Source organism: Phalacrocorax carbo, chromosome 7 (assembly GCF_963921805.1).
Source record: "Phalacrocorax carbo chromosome 7, bPhaCar2.1, whole genome shotgun sequence".
In the NCBI taxonomy this organism is placed as follows: domain Eukaryota; kingdom Metazoa; phylum Chordata; class Aves; order Suliformes; family Phalacrocoracidae; genus Phalacrocorax; species Phalacrocorax carbo.
This window is the reverse complement of record NC_087519.1, coordinates 27,922,125-27,947,193: the sequence shown is the minus strand read 5'-3', so window position 1 is coordinate 27,947,193 and position 25,069 is coordinate 27,922,125. Positions and strand designations below refer to the sequence as shown.

The window sequence follows — 25,069 nt, the reverse complement described above, 5'->3', positions numbered from 1 at the left end:
GCAGCTTTGAAAAATTTTGTTCTGTTTCTTCATGAGATTTGCATACCAAAATCTTCCAGCTCCTATTAGAGATCTGTTAGATTGGATAAGTGTACACAGGCACATCAATCTGTTCTGGTGCACACACCTGTCTGTCACGGGACCATGTCCTTCAGACAAGTTTTATTGTAATCTCATCATTTCTGGAGAGGTGTCAGAAAGGACAGGAAGGATGGCTCTGTGGGCATAACCTTCCCCTGGGATTCAGGAGAACAATGACAGATCCAAGGGATGATCCAGGAAAAATTCAAGGAATGATCCAAGACCAGTGAGTGTCAGAACCCACAGTGACATTTCATATAAAATAGTTGGGATGATGCTAATCACACGTCTTCATCATACATCTGCCTCTATGCATACAGTTGTACTATCTGCCACTGTGGGACCTGCACCCTCTGGTTATGACTGCTAGAAACATCTTCTAGATCAGAGCAGATAAGGGGGCCTGAGCTTCAGATGACCCAACATCCACAGCAGCCACAGGTGTGTGGCACTGCAGAGAGATGTGCTCCAAGACTCTAGGGAAATATCTCTGCTGCTGAGACAGTGGCCCTACAAATGCAGTGCAGGAAGAGGGGTGCAGAGACATGTGAGATGGCTGGACATAAGACAGTTTGAGTTCAGATGAATTACAACAGAGTAGTCAGCCCTGCACCTGATACAATATACTTCTGCAGAATCTCAATGTGTTCCCTCAGGTGAGCTAAACTGATGCTCCAGATGCAGTACCACCCCAGAGCCATGAGGACTCACTGCATCAAGGTCTTGCCAACTCAGGTTTCTCTATGACCTGCTCCATTTTATTGCATTACATGCTCTAATGCCCCTGCCTGTGCTGCATATTGTCAGTCCAGAGTAAGTGTCAAGGGTCTGCATCACCAGGTCACAACATGGGTTTCTTACCAGCATCCTCCTCTGGTTCATCTGCAGCCTCCTCCTCTTCCCGCTGCACTGGATATTTGAGGTGCCATACGAGACCCATGTTCTCCTTCTTGTAAAATTCTATCAGTTCCTCCAAGCTATCAAAACACTTCACGGGAACACCCTCTGATGCCTGAAACAAAACACAGAGGTTGTCACGGTCTGGGATTTCCTACCACAGAAACACTGCTCCTCACAGAAGGAAGAACAAAGTCATAGAGAGAGAAAAACCCACTACTACTGTCCAGAGAAAGCCAGCCCAGCTCTCACTGCCCATCTGACCACAGGCTCTGTGCAGAACAACTCCTGCAGTACAAACAGAAACAGATACGCATACATGTTCCAGCCAGCATCAGCAAAAATGGCAACCTCAGAGATTCACTGAAGCCAAATGGAAGAGCTCTCTCATTTGATTCGGTGTGCTTGGCTTCAAAGGAGAAGACAACTTTAAAAACAAAGAATTCTCTGGGATTAATTTTTGCATTCCTGCTTTTACTGAGCACAAAACACCTCGACTGTTATATTTTGTGGTAGCCAGGAAGAATTTTTCTGTGAAATTGCAAAACAAACATGTCTAAATCTAGATGCTAGCATCCCTTCCAGGATTTGAAGGCTCAGAACTAGGTTCAAATGAAACAAGCTAGCAAGGTACTGTCACGCAAAAGAAAGCTCAGATGAAGATTTAGAAAGCTGAGGCTCAGGACACAGCTAGGATAGTGAATGCATCAGGCATGACACTTGAGCTTGCCAGCTGAATTTTACCTGTGACTAAACCTGTTCCTAGCACAGCCCTGGCCACTAATCTCAGGAAATGGATACTTGCAGAGGGCAAACACAGGGATAAGGTTTTAGAGGTCTTCAAAGGCAAAGCTTCAGAGCAATTAAATTTACACGTTGGTGTGAACGGTAAATCTGCTGGATTCACCAGGCAGGAGCAGCTGCCACCCCTGCAGCTCTGCCCTGTTTCTTCAACCAAGGGCCCTACCAAGGACAGAAAAGATTTGTCATACCTCAGCACAAACCTTCTCACCAAAAGAAAGACCCCTGCATTACCTCCAGAACTGCACTTCAGTACCATCCAAACCCAAGGCAACAGGAACACGTAAACAGAAGCTCTGACTGCTCTTCACAAGGGGTGCTCTTCCTGGCAAGTTGCTCTCTTTCTGGACAAGGGGTTTTCCCAGAGAAATGAACCCAAGAAGACCCTGTCTACGCATGCAGCAAAACGTCAAGGAGCAGGGGCAGAACAGTGCAGAGTAGGTTTTTTCCAGCCCCACAGACTGTTGTTCTTGACTTAAAAGAGCAACACTGGGAACGGTTCACATCTGGGGATACAGCAGCAGTGGGCAATCGAAAGGAAGACCTATGGGAGGCTTGACTTGCACTATTTTATATGCATAAAGCTAGATTTTGTATAGGAAACGTGGCTATTTAATAATGAGTTGAAGCTTTGCCTCCAGTTCAAAATAACTTGTTATGCAGCTACACTTTAGACATTCTGCCTCTAACAGGCAGGACGTTTTAATTTCTTTTTGGACTGCAATTATGGGCTGTAAAACTTAACGCACAAAGTTTTAATACAAGTTTGAACAAGCTTATTTACTTGCCATTTGTATTTGCCCAGTTTCTTATTATCTGTGAACTTTTTTCTTTAAAAGGCAAATGTAGCAAACCCAAGAGATTAAACAGGAGAAATGTTAGCATAAACCACAGCAAGCAGAACACAGAAAACTCTTCAGTGAGTCCTAGCAGCAATAAGATTTCTTTTTAATTTTCCTAAAGAATAAAATCTCAGACTAGAAATTAGGACAGTGCTTTCAATACTGAACCACATTTGAATCCTTCAGTGACCTCAGGCCTGCCATCAAAAATACCTTTCATTTTTAACTACACCTGTACATCTTTAAAGGCACAGCAAGACACATTTTCATAACAAATATGTATGATGTTTCTGAGAGCTCTGCCTGTATACCCTCCTTTTCTGTCTCCCAGGTGTTCTTGCATTTATCAAGATTTATTACTCTCGCACACTGAAAAACATGACATTCAGCATGAAAGCCATGCTGAGGCAAACACTGGATTATATTTCTGGTGAGGTCAGAGGCAGTGAAACAACTTGCTCGTTAAAACTTCGTAGGACCATAACAGCATAGGCCAGATACTGCTCTGCAAGAGCAGCACAAACTCAGCATAATCAGAATGACTTCTGAGTTACACCGATTAATGGAAATAGTGTCTTGGCCATCCTAGACCCTTCTGCTTCTTGGTGCCAACTGTGAAGGCTGGGAATCAGGGAAAACTGTCAAGGAAAAAAGTACTTAGCTCTAATCCATCATACGAAAGGATCCTGACGTCAGTGTTGCACTGGGACAGACACGGAATAGTTCAGCCAGTCGCTTCCATGTCTCTCTGTTTACCTTCCCTGCAGTACCTTCCTCTGCTCTGAAATCACCAGTTTTGTGATTATTTAAGCAGCTGTGCCCAGCAGTATCCATGGCAGCCCAGAGCACTGTTAGCAGCACTGACTGCAGGATGGCAGCATGCTCAGTCCTTGCACCCAGCCTGCTGCCCTGCTCAGGATGGGGCAGTGTTACCCACACTTCAGCCTCCAGATTTAACCTGCCTGGGCTGCCTTCCGCCCACCACCTATAGATGGGCTGGAGCTCACGAGAGATGAGGCTTGTGATGGATTGCTACTCCAAAGGGTGCCTCAAAAAAGGTGTCAGCCCCATCAAAGCACACGCTTAGACCCTAGAACACATCAAGGGTAAACAGGAGGGTCAAGGTTTACCAACTGCATCTTTGCAAGAGGAGAGCTTTGCCATCAGTGCTGTCTCCCACATCTTGAATTACAGCAGCCTACCCCGCTCCTCCTCTTTCCGAACTTGTCTCCATGCTCCTACTTCACTTTCCAAAAATCTTACTGTCTGCCTGCTTCCCCAGATCTCCCCTGACTGATGACTTTTCCCGCAGCCCTCCATCCTGCCCCTGCACAGCATCCCTCCCGCCCAGTGCCGAAGCACTGTCTTCTCAGCATTGTTTTTTCTCTCTGCTCCTGTTCCCCCGGGGACCCTGCAAGAGGATGGATTGCTCCGCACAGCTCTTTTCAGGCCAAATGGAGCCTTGATGAAAGTGGGAGGAACGGCTGAATTAGCACTTTTTGCTGCTAAGGATAGTTCAGTCTCTGAAACCGTGCTGGTCTCTGTGGTAACCAGAAGCAGCAGCATTTTGTAACAGGCCTCCTTCCTCTAATGCATTGCACTGCATTTCAAAAGTGGACTGAAGCCTGTGGTCCAGCTCAAATTCCCTAGAGTGGCTATAAGCCCTGGCTCACGTGCGGGCTAGTGGGATGCACACATGGAAAGGTCCCACCATTACACACCCCCTCTACCCAGGTAGCTCAGCAGTCAGATAGCCAGCCCACCACCTCCAGCTGCCTTTCTTGATGAACCCTACCATCTCCTCAAGGATAAGTGGGATTTGTGGCCATGTGGACCAGCTGGGCTTTGCACACATCTGAATCCAGCTGCTCATTCCCAAAGAAAGGCAGTCTCCATCCCAGCAGTGCCAGCTCCTCTGACAGCCCACCTTCCCCAAGCCCGTTCAGGATAAAAAGGACCAACTCCCCACAGCACACAGCAAAAATAAAGGACAGCGCTTTCATATTTTAAGACTGAATTCAGCAGGGAGATGGACATGTGTCCTGAGCAGCTGCACAGAAACAGCGAGAGCTGCAAAGAGGAAATGGGGAATCAGCAGGGCTGGGAGCTCTGACGAGCTGTGGCCAAGTGCAGAGGGAAGGATGGGGGAGCCTCAAACCTATTCAGTGCCTGCTCACGGCAGGGGAGCTCAAGGGCCCTCCCCTCTACCACGAAAGCCACAGTGGTGGCATGGCTTTGCCACACATCAGCTTTGCCATTACAAGAGCCTGAAAGCAAAGACTGCTGGATTGTTCTCACTCACTTTCTTTTGTATTATAATTGTTATTATTTGCAAGGACCTCAACAGAGGAAGCGTGCGTGAAGGGCTGTGCCCCTCCAGCACAAAGCAGTGCCCAACAACCCTCTCTGCCTGTTTGCCTGCACTATGAAATGAGCTCCTCTCCATTCAAGGCACCCCACAAATTCCCCCACTCCCTCCGAGAGAGCAGGGCATGCTGCTTTGCTCTGCCTCCCTTTGCACTGAGGCACAGCAGAAACTCTATATTGTTGGAGTTGGGAGAGAGAATGGTAAAAGCAAGACCTTGCTGCACTTGCTTCTCTCCTTGGAGAAAGGATGAGAACAAAGCCTGCGTGACAGATGTTAGTCACGTTGTTCGACACACAACTGCAAGGCGCTTGGATACCACCAGTAACAAGTGTGGTGTGAGCCCCTCCAGATCCAACAGCCTATAACTTTGCTACCAGCCGCAGGGCAACAGGATCATCCCACAGGCTGCAGCGTGTTCTCAGCCCAGCAGTGCTCAGGCCTGCAGGGATGATGAGTGTGTAGCATCAGTTCAATGCAGAAAACGTGGTCCAGTAATGTTCCATCTAGGACTCAGGTCACTAGATGGGCCTACCTGAAGGCCCATCAATTACCAGCTGCCAACAAGCAAGGAAAGCAGCACATAGCTGGGATATAACACTTTCTTCACACTTGAACTTGTGGCAAAGGTTTATAGGTTGGGAAGGAAAAGCAGTGGCAGACAGTAAAATACTAGTATTGAGTCTGTCCGCATCTGGCTGACAAAAACTGGAGTGATGGTGCATTCTGAATAAACATCCTCATGACAACCACACTGGATAACAGGAGCAAGGCAAAATGGAACCTAAACTTTATGCAAACTTTCTCTGGTTTTGAGACAGGGAGCAGAGGCGGAATGGGGCACTGCAAATAAAACCGTGCAGGACGGGGCAGCACAAAGCAAGCTGGAGTCACTTGAGCAGAGCGCAACAATGAAATCCCCTTCCCGCCCCCCACCCCTTCATTTAGTAAGTAACTATTTCCTCGGGGTTATCACAGGATAGATCTTGTTTTAATTGCGAAGTTAATTGTTTCAAGTCATTAGAAATGTGGATGGCAAGTGTCATCTCCACGGCAACACACCATATCCCCAGAAACGCAGCTCACAGGACACTGTGCAGCGTGGAGGGCAGGCTCTGCTTCCACAGCAATTCCTCCAGCATCACTGCTAGTACCTCAGCTTTGTACTGAGGATAACCATAACATACAGAAAGGAAACACTGAGTGAACGTATGCAATATAGGGAACAGCCCATAAATGGCAGAATTGCACAAATGAATCTGGGTAACAGTGAATCAGAGACTGCATAGAAATTTTACAGTGGGAAAGTGCATCAGAAAAAGCCTAGGTCTTTCTAAGATTTATTAATGGCGGTGTCATATGAGATGCAGAAAGAAACTATTCCACTGCGCTTAGTGCCATAAACCCTTATAGCTAGATGGCTGTGTCCAGCTTGGGGCACTGCTTTTTAAGGAACATGTAAAAATACCAGAGAGAGTCCCAAGGAAAAATTACGAGGATGGCTGAAGGGTTGGAAAATGTGATTTACAAGGAAAGCTTGGAAGAAAGGGACTGGTATGGTCTGGCAAAGGGACAGCCTGGAAACACCACAGTGGCAGTCTTACAAGTTTCAAATTCTCTTATAAAGAAGATGGCAACCAGCTGTGGTGCCAGTTCCCCAAGGACAGCAGATGTGGCTGCCTTGCTTTGCATCAGAGGAGGTTTAGATCAGATCTCAGGGAACTTTGTCAGGCAGAGACAGTGAAGGCAGGCTACACAGGGAGAGTGTGTGTCCACATCTCTGGAAGCATCACAGGGCAGAGTACCCAGGCATTCCTCACAGCTGGCTAGTAAACACCTGATCCTGCTTCAGCCTGAAAACAGGGCAAATGCTGGGCTCAGAGACCTCGCAAGGCCTCCTGCCACTCCTAATTCTGCAACTGTAGGAAGCCCTGTGCAAATCTGCCTGCTGCCTCTTTGTCCAGATCCTGCTATATCCTTGAAGATGACTAGTAAAAATGCACATAACCATGCTCGTCATGGGCAGCCCAGCCATTTCAACTGCACCCCAAACCACAGACACTCAGATCTTCCAGGTGTCCTTCTAACTCTAGCCCTTTTGGCTTTCCCACAGGATGTCCTGGTGTCTGTCTCCTGTCCTCCAGAAATTGCCCTCAATTCTGCAGCTCCTTCCAGTTATCAATTTCCCTTACATCTTCTGGACACTCACTGTACAATGGTTTAACACAACTAGCTACAACTTGTTCCTGCGTTCATGCTGAACAGGCTTCTGGATTCTTCATTTCATTAAAACAGGTATGACTAAAGCCTTTAATCACTAGTCTTTGGTTAAATCTTGTGATCCCCTTTCCAAATTCATCCACCTAAACCTTTCAACAGGTTTCTGTATGGCTAAAATAATCTAATTTTCCTTTGTATCTGGTGTAAAAAGGCCAATGGGGCTCAACCTAAGTCTTATCCTCTTCATTATCTCCAAGCAATGCCATCTGGCCAACAAAATGCCTTGACAAAGATACTCCTAATATGGGTTTGCTGAGAAGCAGCTCTGAACATACCTTTAAGAGAAGCTGCAAGTGCAGTATAAAGATATAAAGTGAAGAGAGATTTAAAAGATGTAAAGCCTATGCTAAGCCAGGCAAGGAAGTGGTTAACTTGGGGTTCATTACAACAATTGTATAAATAGATGGCACAGGAAGTCTGGGGCCCTCAGAAGGAAGAGGAAGTGTTTTCCTTTCCTGAGCCAAGGCACAAGGAGGAACTAGGAAACTGGTCATCTGGTTATATTGCTTAAGGCCAATCTTTTCTAACCAGAGTGCCTTAAAAGAGATATTTAAACCCATTCAGGCATTTCAGTAGCTGTCAATAAGTTTTCAAAGTTATAAAATACTTGCAATACCCACCAACTCAAATGGAAGCTGAAAATTAGGTCACTTCTACTTTGGTGCAAAAGGCTGGCAGGAACTTTTTTCCTTTTAGATTTGAAAAAAAAAAAATTCTTAGGCTTCCTGATTTGGAAAAAAAAATGTCTTCAAGACTGCCTGTCAGCTAGGAAGTCTAGGTGGCATTTTAGAATTTCCTTTTGGCTCTTGTGTAAGCAAGCTTTTATGTTTCACTAAAGAGTTGAACCTAAGAGATAAGAAACTCCTGGTAAATTATTTTTAAAGCATTTTAAAGCAATCTGGTTGTGTTTCAATGTTGTTTTGCTAGAAAATATTTCTTAGTTTTAGATCAAATCTCGTGCTAAGAAATTTCAGGAGCATTTCACAGGAACGGGATCACAGACAGGAATCACAGCTGAGAGAAACAGCTACTTCCCAAAATACAAGCCACCCAGAAACATACTCTGTTTTGAATGAAACACCCAGGGCTGGGAAGAAATGGGGCTGACTAGGGAGTATGAAGGGAGAGGAGCAAGCAGGTGGCTGAGGAAAAGGGGGATCCTGTGGTATGGAGGGTTGGTAAAGGAATGGACTTTAATAAATGGTGGGAACCTGTGAGCTGGCAGGGGAGTTTGGATGCTGGGTAAAGCTTAGTGAAAGGGTCTCTGGCAGGGGAACTGAGTACAAGAGAAGAGGCATGGGAAGGAATCCAGGGAACCCAGGCAGAGGATGCCAGTGGGTGGCTGAAGCAGCACCTCCTTACCTGGAAAAATTCATATGAATTTTTGGGAGAATGGCACAGTGTAAATGCAGCTGTAAATTATATAACTTGAATAATGTTGGAGAGAATGGAAGGTGAAGATTCCCTGTCCCCTCTGAGAAGAGAGATGATGAAGACTTTCTTGTCCCATTCTGCATGCAGTTCAGTCCTGATCCTCAGGTTTGCTTACTCATGTCACTTTTGCTACAGTGGCCTTTCACTTTTAAGACTTTAGGTGAAAATCATGGAAATCAGAGACTTCTGGGAAAGAGGGCTTCAGAACTTCTGAAAAAGATTATTCACAGAAGGAAACAAGGAATTGCAATTTAATAGCAACTATGTATGTGTTACATCTAGCTTTTGTTCCTGGCTGAAAAATCAGACATCCAAACAAAAAACCACCCCTATATTAAAAGAGGAAAATAATAAATAATATTACTGTGTTGTCAATCCCATAAAAATCCCTCTGTTCCTTAAATGCAAATGAAGGATACCACTACATACTGCCTCTACCACAAGTTCCATTTCTTTAAGCATAATACTGATTTAAGAGACACTGTAAATTAATTACTGGTGCTGCATCACAATTCCTTTCTTATATGTATAAAAAAAGTGGGAATTCTAAATGATTTTCACTTTCTTTCACACTAGTTTGCACAGAACATTTGTTAAAAATCCAGTACCTACTTACTTGCTTGATTGCAATATGCACATGAAGTATGAATCCTATTGCTGCTAGCTGGAAACAAGTCAACTAGGTACAAATAAGCATTCTTGCCTCTGTTGCTAACTGGGCAGGAGGGGACATCAAGACTTCACTTCCAAATTGTCTGGTACAGTACAAATCTAGATTAAAACTTGAACTCTCTCCTGATCCAATTTTGGCCGAAATGGCCATCTCACTTTTTCCTATCTGCAATGTCACAGAAAAGACTTGGGAAGCACAAAGTACAATGCTTTTTGCTCATGCTCAGTTTCAAATGCTTACCATGCTCTATGCATGGAAAGTAATCCCAATTTAAGTTAATCTTAAAAAGATCCTGGCTGTCATATCTGCCACTTCTGATCTCTTCTGGCCTTGTAAGAGCTTTCCTCTGCATGATCTCACCCAGGCTTTGTTCCAGCAGCCCGAAGATTGGTCATGTTCACAGGTAGGAAGTGCTCCCATGGCAGAACTGGGGCACTTGTAAATTAAGAGAGTCTGTTGAAGTGAAGGAAAATTGAAAGGAGATTTCAGCAGAGTATAGCTGGCTGCCAGATTTTTAGCTCAAGTTCCTTGTTAATATTCTACAGCGTAAAGAAAAACATATTAGAAGTTCTGGAAGGCAAAGGACCTGTAGAAGTCTTTTGAACTGTCATTCTCCCACAAGGTAAAGACATAGCTCATAAAAAATGATGCACTCAGATCCTACTCTGCTCCAGCATGCCACAATTCACACAAAGTATGTTAATTGCCAAATACCTAACTAATATAGTTAGATACAAGCTAGTAATGACACCAAGCAAATGTAGGAAGCATCAACACCCTGTACTCCAGGTAGTCCTTTGGACTAAATAAAACATTCAAACTCTAGCCATCAAAAAAGGTTTTAACAACAAAGCATATTATGATCCAACTCGTGGCACCAAGAGAAATCTCCTGAGCAACTGACCCTTTCAGCTGTTCTGTGTGTTATAATAAATAAGATTTACATCAACAACAAGCAAACAACAGTATGGTTCCATGACAGAACATGCAGGGCTGGTGTTAAATTTAGCTACAGGGTGCAAGTCAGATGAGTTGGTGATGAATGAGCAAGGACTGCAGATCCATGGGGATCTGATGCAATTTTTTTAGCACTTCTGTAGTGTGTGGGTAGAATTTCAGTAAAAGTTACGGACTACGCTACTTCTAACAACTTCTCGTGATTTTATCACAAGTCTTGTCCTTTTTGGTTTTCCACTGAAAAGCTTCAGCACTTGAAGTCAAATGAAAATTTCCATTTTCATTTCTACAAAGTATCTAGCTTTAGTGATTACCAAGACAAGCTTGAAAATGCAGGTTCTCAAGAGCTAGCAAGGCAACCAAGGCAGCAAATGCAACAGTCATCATTTCTGAAGGCAGTTTGTGGAGGTCATCGTTCTCATTTTGTCAGCACTCACTGCCAACAGAAACTGAGCTGGGGAAACTATTGCAGGTCACTGATACTTGATTCTTGGTGGAAATTCCCAAGTGCCCTTCAGCTTTTCCCTCAATAGAAGGCAATAAATACGTCCCCAGGCATCAGTGTGAAGTGTCTGAAGTCCTATGAGAAAGAACTTTTCCCCGAGGCAGGTGAAGATGTGCCTACACTGGCTCTGCCTGCACAGCAGGGCAGGACCTCTCAGCTCAGATCAGTCCTACGCTACATTTCTGGGGGTTTCCTCTAACCTGTGCAGGCAGACAGCAGAGGATCCATAACCAGCTCTCTACTTTCCCTGTTGTCTTCTGTGCTGAATGAATCCCAGTTTCAATAGACACCAAGCAGTAAATATGCACAGATTACATAAAATATACAGTGGAAAAGAGAAAATGTAAGATTAAAGAGGTTCTGCTTATTGAAGATACACTGCTGAAGCAAAGCAATGCAGGCAGAAGGTGCATGTAAAACAGCGGCATTCACCACATCATACTGCATAACTTTCTGGGATTGCATAATTAAAAACCATAAGCAATGCACAGATAAGGGTGAGCACCGTAGTGTTACAATTTCCTGTCTTCAGCCTGCAAAATTTCTCAGGCTTTAAGCTGCAGCAACTGTTTTCTATTTTTGTGACACTAAGGGTCACCACTCGTCCTTTCTTTCAAGGGACTGTCCCTTATTTCATTCATTTACTGCAGGAGTAAGATAAACCCTTACTTGATTAGAAGTAAGCACTGAATCATACCTACTAATTGAACATATAGAGAATCCAGCCTGAAGAAGCACTGTCATTTAAACAAAACTAACCACAAAACTAAACCCAAACAAAAAACATCCTTCAAACCCTCTCTTTTTATGTTCTTCCCTGAACTGCACCTCTGGAATAAAAATAGGGGATGTGGTGTTACAATTTTTTTTGTTAAACTTTGCCCCCTAAAATTGGACCCAGCCCAAGGTCTCTGGTTTTGCATGTGCAGGGATGTGGTATTCAGTGAAGACAAGCTTCTGGAAAGGCTACCTTGTGCCTCTGTAACTAGGGCTCGTTGCTGCATGTGGGTTCTACTTCATTCGATCACAAAGAATACTTTATACTGAGTTAAAACTTCTAAACAACACGGGTCACTGCATCTCTGTCAAGTTTTGGAGAATGAGGTTTAATACAGAGATATCTGGAAACTTCAATTTAATAGCCTACTAACACAGAGCAATCCCCCACAGAGAGCTTTGCTATTCTTGGCCCATGGGGTATGCTGAACCCAGCTGTGCTGGGTGTTATCTTTTAAAATACTGGAAAGGAAGTTCTTTAGAGCTATAGGATGGAATAGGAGAACGTCCGACTTAGACTTTCACATGAGAACCAAGAACTCTGTCAGAAGTTACAAATTGAAGACAAAAGAAATCAGACAGCTGGGCAAAGACCTGGGACAACCGAAAGCTGCATTGTGACTTCATTCTCTCAGAGGGACTTTGAAATGACTAAATCTGAGCTATCTTTGCTAAAGTCTGTTTTGTTTCCCTAAAACCTTTTGTCATTTGAAATCAAGTCCTGTGTGCTTTGCTTTTATGCAGCAATCTTAAAACTAAAGGATACTACATTTCTTTTAGAACTTTAAACAGAAATAGCTTCAACCACCAAAAGGTAAATTTGAAAAGTATTGGTAGAATAGACCTTGTTTATCTAAAACAAGTGGAACCAGGATGATACTTCAACTTGAACATGTTGTTATTTAAGGGTTATCGTATCTTTATATTTTATATTTATATAACTAATAGACACTACGTGCATTGCTGCTTATTTGTCCTGTCCCCTAAGGCTGCAGAGCAGATCACGTGAGCAAGATCTAACTGGAGCCTAAGTAGTACTTGTGACCTTCTAGGTGAGTTTCATCTCTGTATGGTGACACAGCCTGCAGTGATACATTTCATCAGCAAATCAAGATACATCTCTAAAAAAGAAAAGGCATCACCCTGTCAGTAAAAAGTGCAGAAACGATTTTGTACAGATGGCAATATTTGCCATAAGACTTACTGTAAACAAATTCAATAGCAATGTTTTCCAAGACTTATTCATATCTTAAATGGTCAGGACAAAAGGCCTCATACAGCACCAACAAGATATTAGTGTCTCTTTCTTTGAGTAAACAACTCAAGACTTGCCTGAAAATGAGTACTTTTCTCTGTGACCCATCATGCCTCAAAGCACAGAAGCAATGAAACACAGTGCTTCATTTCCACACTACTGAAAGGGGAATAATCTGCCGTCTCCCTGAATACTTTAAATTCAGTTATGAAGCTTCATCAGAAGTCTTTGGAAATATAAATTACAAAAAGGATGAGGCAATCAAACAGATTAAATGCTATGTGACTGATAATATTAAAACTAACATCCATCAAATTACTGAAAAACTAGAATATTTTCTTGTTGATAATGTTGGTTATGTAAGTTTTCAATTATTTTTTTCTCATCTGCCAGAGGAGGTTTAGAATATCAAGAAAGTTTTCATTTTGCTAGTCCTGGAGATGTTGGGATGTGCGTTCCCAAGGTGCTCATCTCAATTAGGATTGTACATTAGGCCTCTCAAGCACAAAAACCTACTTATAGTTCTCAGTCCATAAGCAGAGGTTACTACCCCTTCCTTTAAAATGTGCCCACAGAAATGGTTGATTCAGGATGAAGTCTGCAGAGGGGTGAGGGGAGAGCAAGAACTTCCTAAAGTATATTTGCTGCTGGAGAAAGCTTCTGTGCCTTTGAAGGCTGAGGCTCCCACCACCTCCCAGCTGCTCATTCCTGTACCCCAGCCAAAGTCTCTGCCCCACCTTTGTGCCAAGAGCAAACCTGATGGTTTGTGCACTCGAGCCCTCTTAGCGGGAACTGGAAGATCCAGTGGAGTGGGAAAGAGCTGCTCGGTATGTGGCTGTGGGTGGTCAAAGCCTTTCAAAAGGATAATATGATGAAACAATTCTTCTAAAACAATAACTGTTAAACTGGTTCCTGTTGAACAGCCCTAATCTTTATCTTCTGAATCTTAAAATATTTTGCAGCACCTGGAAGTTGCTCTTGAACATTCAGCAAGGATTGCCTATTCGCAATTTTCAGTTGTTTGAGCATGATGAAGGCTTTATGACATAACACATTTGTTGGAGGGCAAACTGTAAGAGAAGTATATTTCATTCTTTGGCATTTCACTCTTTGGAGTGAAATTTTATCTGAAAGCACATCCAGATAAAAGGAAAAGGGATTTCACTTCATAGCATGCATTAGCTTTCAAATATCCGATTTCATTTTTTGAAGCTTGAAAAACAAAATATAATATCACTTTAGCCTGATTTAAGCCACCTTCTCTGAACTATTTTTTAATATTTTCAGGAAACTGGAAACACTCTGGAAGGGTTCAAACTAGACAAAAGCTGGATATGGTTTGTTTGTATGAAGAATTTTGTATACTGAGAGATTCAGTAGCAGGAATGCATGTGTTTCAGGAAATACCCAGTTCTCTTACTAAATGCTGCTTCTTTCACAGTTTTTTCAAAACCTGTGAAATGCATTATGTTTATTCCTACCTCAGATGCAACAGCGGAAAAAACATTTTCCTTGTATAAACAGATTTGGATAGTTTGCAGAAACGTGAAGTGCACAGATTTTGCTAAACCCTGACTGTGAATTATTTTAAGTCCTACATGTAAAGACTGTAAAAAGCTTTACAAACAGATTTAAATTAACATTAAATTATATTTAAAAATATTCAAATCACAATATCTACCATTTTCAGTAATAAAGTGAAGCTTAATATAAATAAATTATGTATTTGGCCATACTAGAAATGTGTTTCCCTAACCATGTTTTGAGACATTGCTCATAATTATTATCCAGTTGTCCATTTGTCCCTTGTTTCTGTCCAAGAAAAGTAATCATCCTAATTACACCTCAGCCCTTCAGTGCCAATGGAGTACCACAAACACAGCAAGTTTTCTTGTTTAGGTGAAATCAATTCCATCCTTGGCATTACCTATTCTTGAAATTTACTGTTATGCATAAAATCCCACTTTCCCATAGAGGTTCTGTAGCTCTGCACACCGACGAGCTCTTGACTCTTCAGTGGGGTCCCAACTCCAAAGCTTTTCTAGGACCACTTAGTTTCACCTTAAGACTGGGCTGCGACTCCTGGCTCTCTCCCTTCCCCTTGGTGAACCCCTCTCTGCTTCCAACTGAAATACTCCCTCCAAGCCCCCTGTGCCCCTCATGCAACACTGCTGTCCCTTCCCCTCCCCTACAGCAATGCAGGTGTCGATGGCCCCCCTCTAACTGCCAGGGATACTGGCACGCACTGTGTGGTGCTGTCACACCACCCACCTTGGCAATACACCAGCCCCAATATCCACACCCCTGCCCACTGGCATATGCCCACCTGGAGCAGGTGGCTGTCCACCCAGTGTCTCCCAGCCCACCAAGCATCCTCCTTGGTGGGACACTTGATCTCCTCCTGCCTTTCAATGCAGAGGGAGGCCAACAGTGCCCAATGCCTCTCGGCTGCAAGCAGACCATGGATGGCTTACAGTCTCCATGCAGCCTGCAAGTGATATTTTGGATAGGCCCATGCCTGCCCTGACCTCATTGGAGACCATGAGCGTCACCCAAAGGATTTTGTTTTGCATTATCTCCCATCCCAACCAGCTCAAGTGCAATTTCCTAGTAGAAAAGTTTCGATCAGATATAGATAGACACAAGGCAAATCACAAAATCCTTACTACAGAAAACCTTTCCTTAGCCATGCGTGTCAGATCAGCACAGCAAATAGGGATTACAGTGCAGTATCAAAGAGAAGGACAAAAACTTTGCATCTCTCTGCAAAGGGGTCACAAGGGACTTGGCATTGCATGTGCCACAGCCAGACACTGCCTCTGACGTTGGTGACAACAGCAGTGACACCAGGAATGCAGGAACTGACCTAAACTCATGCTCTTATCAGATCATGCTGGCAGGATGGGCAGCCATATGTCTGTGCTGAGAGTAGGTTAGCATGCCGGATGAAGCTTTTACACTGAGCTCCACCCTGGAGGACTCATAAACAGAAGCCAGAATGAAGTTTGCCTAGAGGCAGGGACAATCCTGCCAACCGGCTGACGCCAAAAGGCAGCCCTCTCATTGTATGTCTTGCCTGTCCCAGGTCAGAGGATTTTGGTCTTTCTGGCATATTTAGCAACAGAGTACAAATCTAGATATTTCCCCCAAAATGTGTTTCTAGAAGTGTGGTGAAGACGGAGGGTTTCAGCAGGAAACCCTATACTCAGTATTTATCAGCTCTCCTACCTTCTGGGAGCCAGTGCTACAAATATACCGGCAACCTACAGCTTCAGTGTCAGTTGATACAGTGAGTCACAGCCGCTGGCCTGCTTTCTAACTGCTCACATAGCACCATTTGTTTCCTGTTGCACACAGCCTTGTATCAAACCAGAAAAAATTACGGGGGGGGGGGGGGGGGGGGGGGGGCGGGGGGGGGGAAGCTAGATGATCACTCAATGTAAAACAATGCTGCCAGGGCATCTATAATTTTCACTGAAGTCAGCAAAACCTACAAGTAAATAGGGTCAGACCCTTCCTTTGCACCAAGTAGTAAGTATAAGTAATTTTTAAAAAGCCTTTGTGGCAATGGTGAATTTCAGCATAAATGCAAGCAGTGCTCATGCTCACAGAAATTAATTTAAGAAAAGAAAAAAAGGTGAATAGTTCAAAATTGCTTGCCTGGACTTCTTCAAAAGAGTGATCCAGTTTTTCCATCTGAAATAACATCTTTCTTCAACATCCTGGCAACACTGTGATAACCTCTGAAAAGCTCAAACTCAAAGAATTCACCTGAATGCATTTTTTAAAATGTTCCAGTTTGCTTGAAAATGTCAAGTGGTTCCTACTCCTGCTCAAGCCAAAGCTCTGTTTCTGCCCCCTCCCGTGGGGCAGACAAAAGTTCCAAACACCGTTCATTGTGGGTGGCTGGAGCCTCAATCTCTGGCAGCCTGCAACATTTCAAAGCAGATACACAAGCTGAAGCAAGAGCTCAGCTAGTGGCATGAATGGGAAAGCAGACTTAAGGGTAATACAACAACAACAACAAAAAAAAAACAGGTTGGCAAGAAGGACAAGGAAAGAGCAGCCTTGCCAGAAGGAAGCAACAGTGGTCAGGCAAGGCCTGAGGCCTGAGCCCTGAGGTGGTGGACAAATATATCTGGTTCAAGTTCTGGGTTGCAGAATAGGAAAGTTACATGTCTGAGCCAAAACATTAGGTCATGCCCATGAGAAAGCACTGGGAGTCTGTGCCTGCCTCAAACTCAAGGCCAGACTGTGCTGCACAGCACAGAAGCATACAGAACATGATTATAAAATCTGTCTACGGCACTGAGCTACCAAAATGCTGCTCTGCAGATGCCCCAGTTTTTTAAGGAGACTCCACCTTCAGCAACAAGCTAAAGCTGTTCCCAGAACTACTAGGTTGACTCTGTCTCAAGTGGCTTTAGCAAAGCCATCTTTGATGGCAGCCCCGTTTGTGCAATGTTGACATCTGTCCATCAGGATACCTCCCTCCTGCCTTCACACAGAGTCACATGAGGTAAGTGACCTATGAAGTGTTATCTGATAAACTATGAACATAAACTAAGATGGAATCTGGTTGCCACTAAGAAATGACTGATTGCACAACAGCTAGATTGTCATCAGATAACACAAGCTGTGAACTCCTATTTGTGATGAACCAGAAATCTAGACAGATCAAACTCCACAGGGTTTTAAAGATGCTACCACACTACCCTATACCAATCTGCATGTATTGGCCAGCCAAATCCAGTGCCTTTTTCCTTCTCACCACCCCTTTCAAGCATCCTCACTTAGGAGGCAGGTTATACTCTTGACAGCGGGCTTTTAAAATTGCAGTATAAGGCAATAACAGGATAAAACATTAAGCTGAGGCAGTACCACAGTTTTTCAACAGCAGCTTTTGACCTCAGCTCTTCTCACACTGAACAAGAGTCAGCTGTAATGGGAATCTCCTTACCTGACATCAGCCTGCCAAGTCTGGCAGTCTAAGGGGGTTCTCTGGGCTCTTTAGGCAACAGACAGGACCTGCCATGGACAATTTAGCCTACCCAGGTCAGAAACCTGTTTCTTCCCACTGGACTAGAGAGATACAACTCAGCTTTAACTACGTGGCATCTTTGACTGATATACCACACACATCATCTGATCCTGTGAAAGTCAGCAAGAGACAGCTATTTAAAATTATTTTTGGTAACCCAATCCTTAACAGGCTGGGACTGAGTTCCCCATTTGTAAAATGGAACAAGAGCACTTCCCCTCATTGAGAAGATGCTGAGATCAGAAGGAATTAAGATTGTGCAGTAACGAGGGTCATACTGACACCTCAGCTAGTTGTGTAAATGAGACACGTTAAGTGACAGCATAGGAAAGTTTTACCTTCTGTACATCTGGATGGCAAGAACTGAGCACAGATGCCTGGCTTAGAAAGACAGTTTTAGTGTCTAGTGTTTAGTTTGATCCTGTGATTCCCATGGGCTTCTTTGCTGCTCTGACCCTCTTTGCACAAGCATGATTACACTCAGCTTGTCCCCAAACTTTCAACAATTCTGCATTAATTATGCCTCCCCACTCGATCATGGGACAATCATATTTATTTTTACAGAGAAGAAAGTCGAAGCACCCCAGCTGTGACCTGCCCGACAGGCAGGCAGCAGCTAAGCTAAGTCAGGGGTAGTTGATTTCTAGCCCCTGCTCCTGGATCTCTGTGTAACAGTACGTTTTTTGCTCTCCTCCTGTCTCAGCTTCTCAGTTCTCAGTGTTTTACTACAGTGGAAGTCTGCAGGCTAACAGAGATATCTCAATAACTAATTGTTCTCAACCTAAGGACAAAGATCTATACTTGCTGCTACAGATCCTGTGTTTCAAAGGGTTTTTACTACTCCTCCCCTCCTTCCTTAAATATGTTTTCAACAGCAGGATGAAAGTTTCATTCATCCAAACCATGGATTTCTTTGCCTATATTTTGAAGCCTCAAGTAATGGAAAGAGAAAATTCAGCAGTCCCAAAAGAAAAGGGAAAGAACAGATATTTGTGTTTAAACAAAAAAGTCTATGACTGTAACCACTACGGCACTGTATTTTTTAGGAGGATACCAGTTTGATTCCAGATATGGCAGACAAGAGGGGTTCCTGACTATGCTAACAGCTGTAGAGCTGCTGCAGATGCAGAAACCCAATGGCAGGTCACGTAGCATGCCACAAAATGCTGGAAGGGCATATGCAAATATTTTTTTCTTCAGCCTGAATGCAAAAATGTGCACCTCCCTTTCTGCCACCTGTACTTGAACAATTAATTTAACCATGCAAAAAATGACATCAAGTATCATTCCCCTAGTGCTGGACCAGGCTCTAATTAAAAAAGAAAAATGAAACTTGCTCTCCAAGACTAAAAAAGCATGAAGCAACTCACAGCTTTAAAGGTGAAAAAACTCTACAGAGTGGCAGAGGGAGAGCTGTCATGTCACAAGTGCTGTGTATGTAGCTGTGATATTACACATCATCTGAACCTGCTGTCATCACGAAAAATGCCTGACAGACAACAGCCCAGATCTGGGCAGGAAGACAACTTTGTTAGCTTCAGGAAGGAGCACTGTGCAGGCAAAAAAGGTCACACTGCATGATTAGGGCCCATATTTGTAACTAATACAAGCTAATCTTGGAATTTAGTATCAAATCTTTCCTATTTTTTTAATAAACCCAGAAATAAGAAACATCTACTGATTGCGTATTAATTTAACACCTTCTCTAATTCCATAGGATTAGTAGACTCTTTCCTTTTTAATGGGATTTTTAAAAATGTCAAAACTCCTTCCTATTCAACAGCTTTTACATCTTTGCACAGAACTATTCTTTTCAAAATCTGATCCTTTAATACACATTAAGTAGTTTCTGTTTCATGCAAAACGCAACAGACAAGCAACCAAGGGTGCCTGACCCAACTGGAACAACATACCAAGAACAGCAGCCAGCATGAGACTGTTTTGCTCTGAGCCTCAATTACAACTCTCACTGCATGTATCTCTTGCCAGAAGACGACATCCCCCTTCTTCTGCCTCTCCCTCAGAACTGGAGTAAAGCATCACAAAATGGGAGGAGGTGTGTCTTCAAAACATGAGTTAACAACACACTTTATTTAGCCTACTCCTGATGTTCAACCTACAGCTCCTGGCAGCCCAGCATACAAAGGTATTCCACCACAGTCCCTCTGCATCCCACAACATGTAAACAAGAGAAATCCCTCACAATCACAACAATCGAGCAGATTTCAAAAGGTTTCATTCAGAAAGGTCCCCTGGAGTCCTAATAACTCTATCTGGACCCAGCAGTAGTCCAATAATCCTTCCCCAGAGAGAATGAGGACATACTTATTTGTAAATAATACCCTGCAGAATTCTCTATGGAAAACTAGAAGGTGAGGAAGTCAAGGTGTCTGTCTTGGGGAAAGCTTGAGCTGAGGACATCAGTCGCACCTTCTGCTTGTTCATAAACCTTTCTCCAGCATGAGAGTCGCCAATTGCTACAGCAGAGAGAAATACAGATTTCTTATGGCTGCAGTGCTCTGATCTGCGGACAAATGGACTAGTACATGAAAACAGGCCCTTTGTCATGGCAGAAACAATTACAGATGCAGTACAAACTGGGAAACATAACTCACACCTTCCTGAGATGTAATGTACAGAACTATATGTCAAGTCTGCACCATACCTTAGCTGGTGGATCCTGGGAGCAGCCTGCAGCCCAGCACTCTCTGGAGAGCTGTCTGCGCACAGGCACACTGCTCTGAACTCAGATTTCAAACCCTCTTGTAACTTGCGGCATCTGAGACGCTCTAAAAAAGGATGCAGGCCAGGTTGCATGTCCAGAATCACTCACACGACATGACAGCAGGGCAGCTGAGGTACGAGGAGGGGGCCAGGGCTTGCCCAGGATGCCAAGGCCCATCCAGGGTACGTAAGGGCAAAGTATAGGGTTGTGTAGCTGCCTTTTCAAGTAACCTCTGGCCTTTCTTCTCTTCCCCCAGGTGAAAAGCCAACATATGGTCATTTCTGTGCTTGTTTTCTAAAAGACAAAGCAGCTGCCAAACTCATACTGCAAACCCATTCAGAGTTAGGGCTCCCGAAGTTCCCTTCCTCATCACAGTGCCAGTGAAAAGAGCATGGACATTGTTAGCAGCACCAGGTTCCCCTCCTGCCTCTGCCACAGCGATGCGGTGGGACTTGGATAGTTCTACCTATTCCCTGGGCCTCAGGTTTCCCCAGTCTCCCTGCCTGGGGTGCTTCACTTGTAAGCTATTTGGCACAATGAGATCCTGATCTCTGCGGCTGCTTTAGGTATTGTAACTAATGATAAAAACTATATCACCTTCTGGACACCTATCTTACCATCACAACACATCATCACACCAGCACAATATGCCAAAACACATTATTTAGGACAATAATGCTGAGATATATCAGATGATAGGGAAAAATTGAGTATTACTACAAACAGTCTGCAGCATGCTGTGTGCAGCCAGATCAGACTGATGGGTTATTCATTCCAGCTGAGTGCTGGTCCCATGCTAGCAGCCTGCAAAGCCTGCACAGGTTCCTATGCATGTTGTTGCCCGGTGCTCTGGGAAGATGGATTAGCTTTGGTAACATGCCATGGTAACGCATACAGACCCAGGTCAAGTCTGGCATAGTGTCCTGCGGTCAGTTCCTCCTTAAGCAGAAGTGCTGTGGCAGGTGAGGCAGAGGTATCTCAATGGCTCTGGGGAAACCAGCTGTAGCTGGCGAGGCCAACTGGGATACCACGCTGATGCTGGTGGCTGGCCCTGGGCACACAGTCCTCTGGAGCACAGCACCGAGAGCTGGGAATTGGCCTTCATGGCAACACAACTGTGTTTGTGCGGAGCTGCATCTGAATAGGGCTGAGTAAGAACTGCCCAAGCCTGAGCCACCAAAAAGAGGCTCTTGAGGGAGCCAGACTGGGTGTGTGCACCCAGGACACACAATCCAAAATTCTTACCAACAGCCCACAACTGAAAGAAAGCTGCCAGCACTCAAGTGTTCTCACTAACCTGATCATGAGAACCTGATATGTTGCCTCTTTGGTGCAGATATCAAAGAAAAACTGATGTCCCTGAACCATGTCAGGAAATACATAAATCACATGGTGCACTTGAGCCATGTGAGCTACATGTGGAGTTTGTAGAAATTTGGACTTCTAGTGTGAGAAGCTAAGTGTCATCTGAAACAGGAAAGAACAAACATAGACCCACTCTACATGTAGACGCATGTGGGTAGCATGGGCATTTCCATTTCATTTTACAGGGAATGCCCATGAAACACTGGCTGTGCTAAGAGGGTGGGTAGGCTACAGCCTCCACTGCCTCCTAGTAAACCCATCTCTTGGGGCTGTAAGAGACCATGCCTCCCTCCCTGCCCCAAGTTCCATGACCAATATTGAGAAAACAAGGGCTGAGAGGTGGTACAGGAAAGGGAAGTGGCTCATTCAGGATCCTAAAGCAGAACAGGAATAAACAGAAGGTCTGAAACTTGTGCCCTCAATCCTGGTATTTTCTGGATCCTGAGAGCACAATTCAGTTTACATTCTCTGGGTGTAGGTAAATTGTGTTGCAATTTTGGATTGAAAAGATCATGATGTACTGATAAGATGCTGGCTTCAGAGGAAAAGGGTTGAGGTTCTGTTATATAAAACATGGCATTGCCACTGAATTGAAGGTACACATGTTAAAGGGTGTGCTGATGGCCATAGCAGTGGACCTTCGACTAAAATCTCCATAGCAGTTAACTGGAGACTAGCGCTGTGCTGGCTGGGGGCATTTGTTTAACTCCTTGTAGCCTTTTTCTCTTGGTGTTAGAACTACTTTGAAAAAAAGCAATGCACAGTCTTAGGCGCATCTTTATGGGACCGAATGGCGGACAGCACAGCTTACCTGGACAATTAGTTTATTTTCTTTATCAGGCAGAATTCGGTAGGTATAAACGCAATTCCGGTACCTGAAACAGATCAGAAGAGATATGGTTAGACCATCTCCAGTAGGGAACTGCATTGTGGTACCCCTCCGCATGAGAAAAGTCATTGGAAGATCCTGAGACACATAGATGGCTTCATGCACAAGGGTTTTAAACATTTCTCTTTATTTCTTTCTCTGGAGTCTGTGAACTAACACAAACCTGAAGTGTTAGTCTGTCAGAAGGTCATTGAGACATGTTTACAGATGTCACTGCATAAAGTGATATCAGCATCAGCCTCAGAGTGAGTTATTCAACTCTTCTTCTGGCCAGAAAGGAAGAAAACACCAAATGGCTCTAGCTGTCAGTAGAGTAGGCGTCTCAGGAAGGAATGAAAAAGCAGAAATCCAAAAAACCACAGGGCCAAAATCAGCAATGAATGAGTAAATTGAAGGGCTAGTGCATGCATTGACTTGTATTGGAAAAAAAACCAAATAAAGCCTAAATGAAAACCCATCTCACTATCCTGGTATGGATGAACACTGTACACGTGCATCTGTAAATCAGCCATAATGAACACTTTTTCCCAGCTAAATTCAATTAGATTCTTATTTAGGGGGGGATGGAGGAGTCTTTTGCCCAGTGGAAGGCCAAATGAATGCACAAGAGCCCAAGGGAAGCCTGAGCAGTGCTGTGACATGGTAAGCATGACCTTTCTCAGCAGGTGCTGAGCTTTGTGGAGCTTGCGCAAGAAGTGTTGACTAAAAAAAATATATTTTTACCTTTCTCCCAAGAGAACAACAGATTGATCAAATCTTTTAAGTCACCTGCAAAGCACTCTTAAAACACGCAATATGGCTTTAAGCCAGGAAACAATGCTGGTTTCAACCCATTCCTCTCAAAGGAAATAATGGAATCCTCTCTCAGAGCTTCCTTGGCTGTAACACTGCATTACCTGTGGAATCGTCATGAAATGTGGGGTGAGGTCAGCCCCCTAGCTGGGGAGATCAGGCAGATCAATAAAACATCCTCATCTCTTTTACAATTATGTTGAGTCTATTCATCACATGCCTTCCAGAGTCACTCCATGCAAGACAGGGAAAGAGAGATCACCAGGATTTTGGGCAGCAAGGAGTCACGAAGAGCATTTGGACATGAAAAGAAATTACTTATAAATCATAGCTGAGTTTATAGGGTGTTTGGAGGATTTTGTCATGTATCCATGTGAACCTGTACCTTTTGATGGCATTAATGCAAAGGACACAAAAGAATTAGAACTGCTCCCAGAGCTCAGTACTACTTCACTAAGCAATATAAGACCATTTCAGAGGCACCTATTCATTCACACATCTGAGGATCTGGTATAGAGCTGGAAGTCACAGACATGATCCCCAACTGCTTTGGATTGCCACAACACTGCTAATTTCACGAAGCCCAGGGCAATCAACGCCAGATGAGGCTATGCCACAAGGAAGGGTATGGGTTTTGTTTTTATCTGTCAGTGCAGTTCTCTTACACCATTTCCTCCTGCTGATATGCAAACAGGGCTAAGCAGAACTGCTCATGCAGCTGATGACAGAAAATTTGTGTGTGTGGAGATTATGAAACTGATAAACAAACCAGTTCAATGGCTGTTGTGTCACAAGAGGACCCTCCATGTTACCTTCACAGAAAGTGCCCCAACACACAGACCTTACGAGGCTGCTGTCATAATGCTTGTAAAGAGGTTAAAGCCGAGGACAGGTAAGATCAGTGGAAGAGCAAGGAAAGAAGGGCTGTTGGGTGAAACAGGAGCAGGGAGGAGCAATTCCTAGGATACAAAGCAGGAATACTCTTTGGCAGTCCCCTAATTTAGTGCATGTGGATGGAGAAGACTCTTACTCCATTTCTACCCTTAGGCTTTCTCTCCTCTGTATCCTGACTGCCAAGTTATGTGGTCCCAATTACTGTCACATTCCAGGTCCTCCCTAAAACTGGGTTGAGTTCAGAATTGCTCAACTGCTGTTCAGGCTGTCTATGTGGGGATAAATATAACATCAGCTTCAGCTTCAACATGCCTCCAAGTACTTTGTCATCTCTCTGTCCTCTCAAACAACCAGAGGAGGGAAGGGGACAAGGCTTGTATTTTCTCTTTCCTCTCCTGCTGTACCTGTTTTTATACACAGGTGATGACATGCATATTGGGAGCGCCTGGAAATCCTAAACAGGACTGCCATGTGAGGCATGGTGCTAAGCGTGCCA

General features: G+C 44.0%; 1 protein-coding gene across 2 annotated transcripts in view; it reads right to left on the bottom strand.

Moving 5' to 3' along the window:
- Nucleotides 1-25,069, bottom strand: part of INPP5D (inositol polyphosphate-5-phosphatase D) — a 55,050-nt gene that overhangs the window by 26,995 nt on the left and 2,986 nt on the right. For both annotated transcript variants that reach the window (XM_064457216.1, XM_064457215.1), the window contains exons 2-3: nucleotides 22,810-22,873; nucleotides 943-1,093 (exon numbers count right to left, since the gene is read on the bottom strand). In XM_064457216.1, the coding sequence (XP_064313286.1) occupies nucleotides 943-1,093; nucleotides 22,810-22,873 (215 nt within the window). The remainder of the gene's footprint in view (nucleotides 1-942; nucleotides 1,094-22,809; nucleotides 22,874-25,069) is intronic.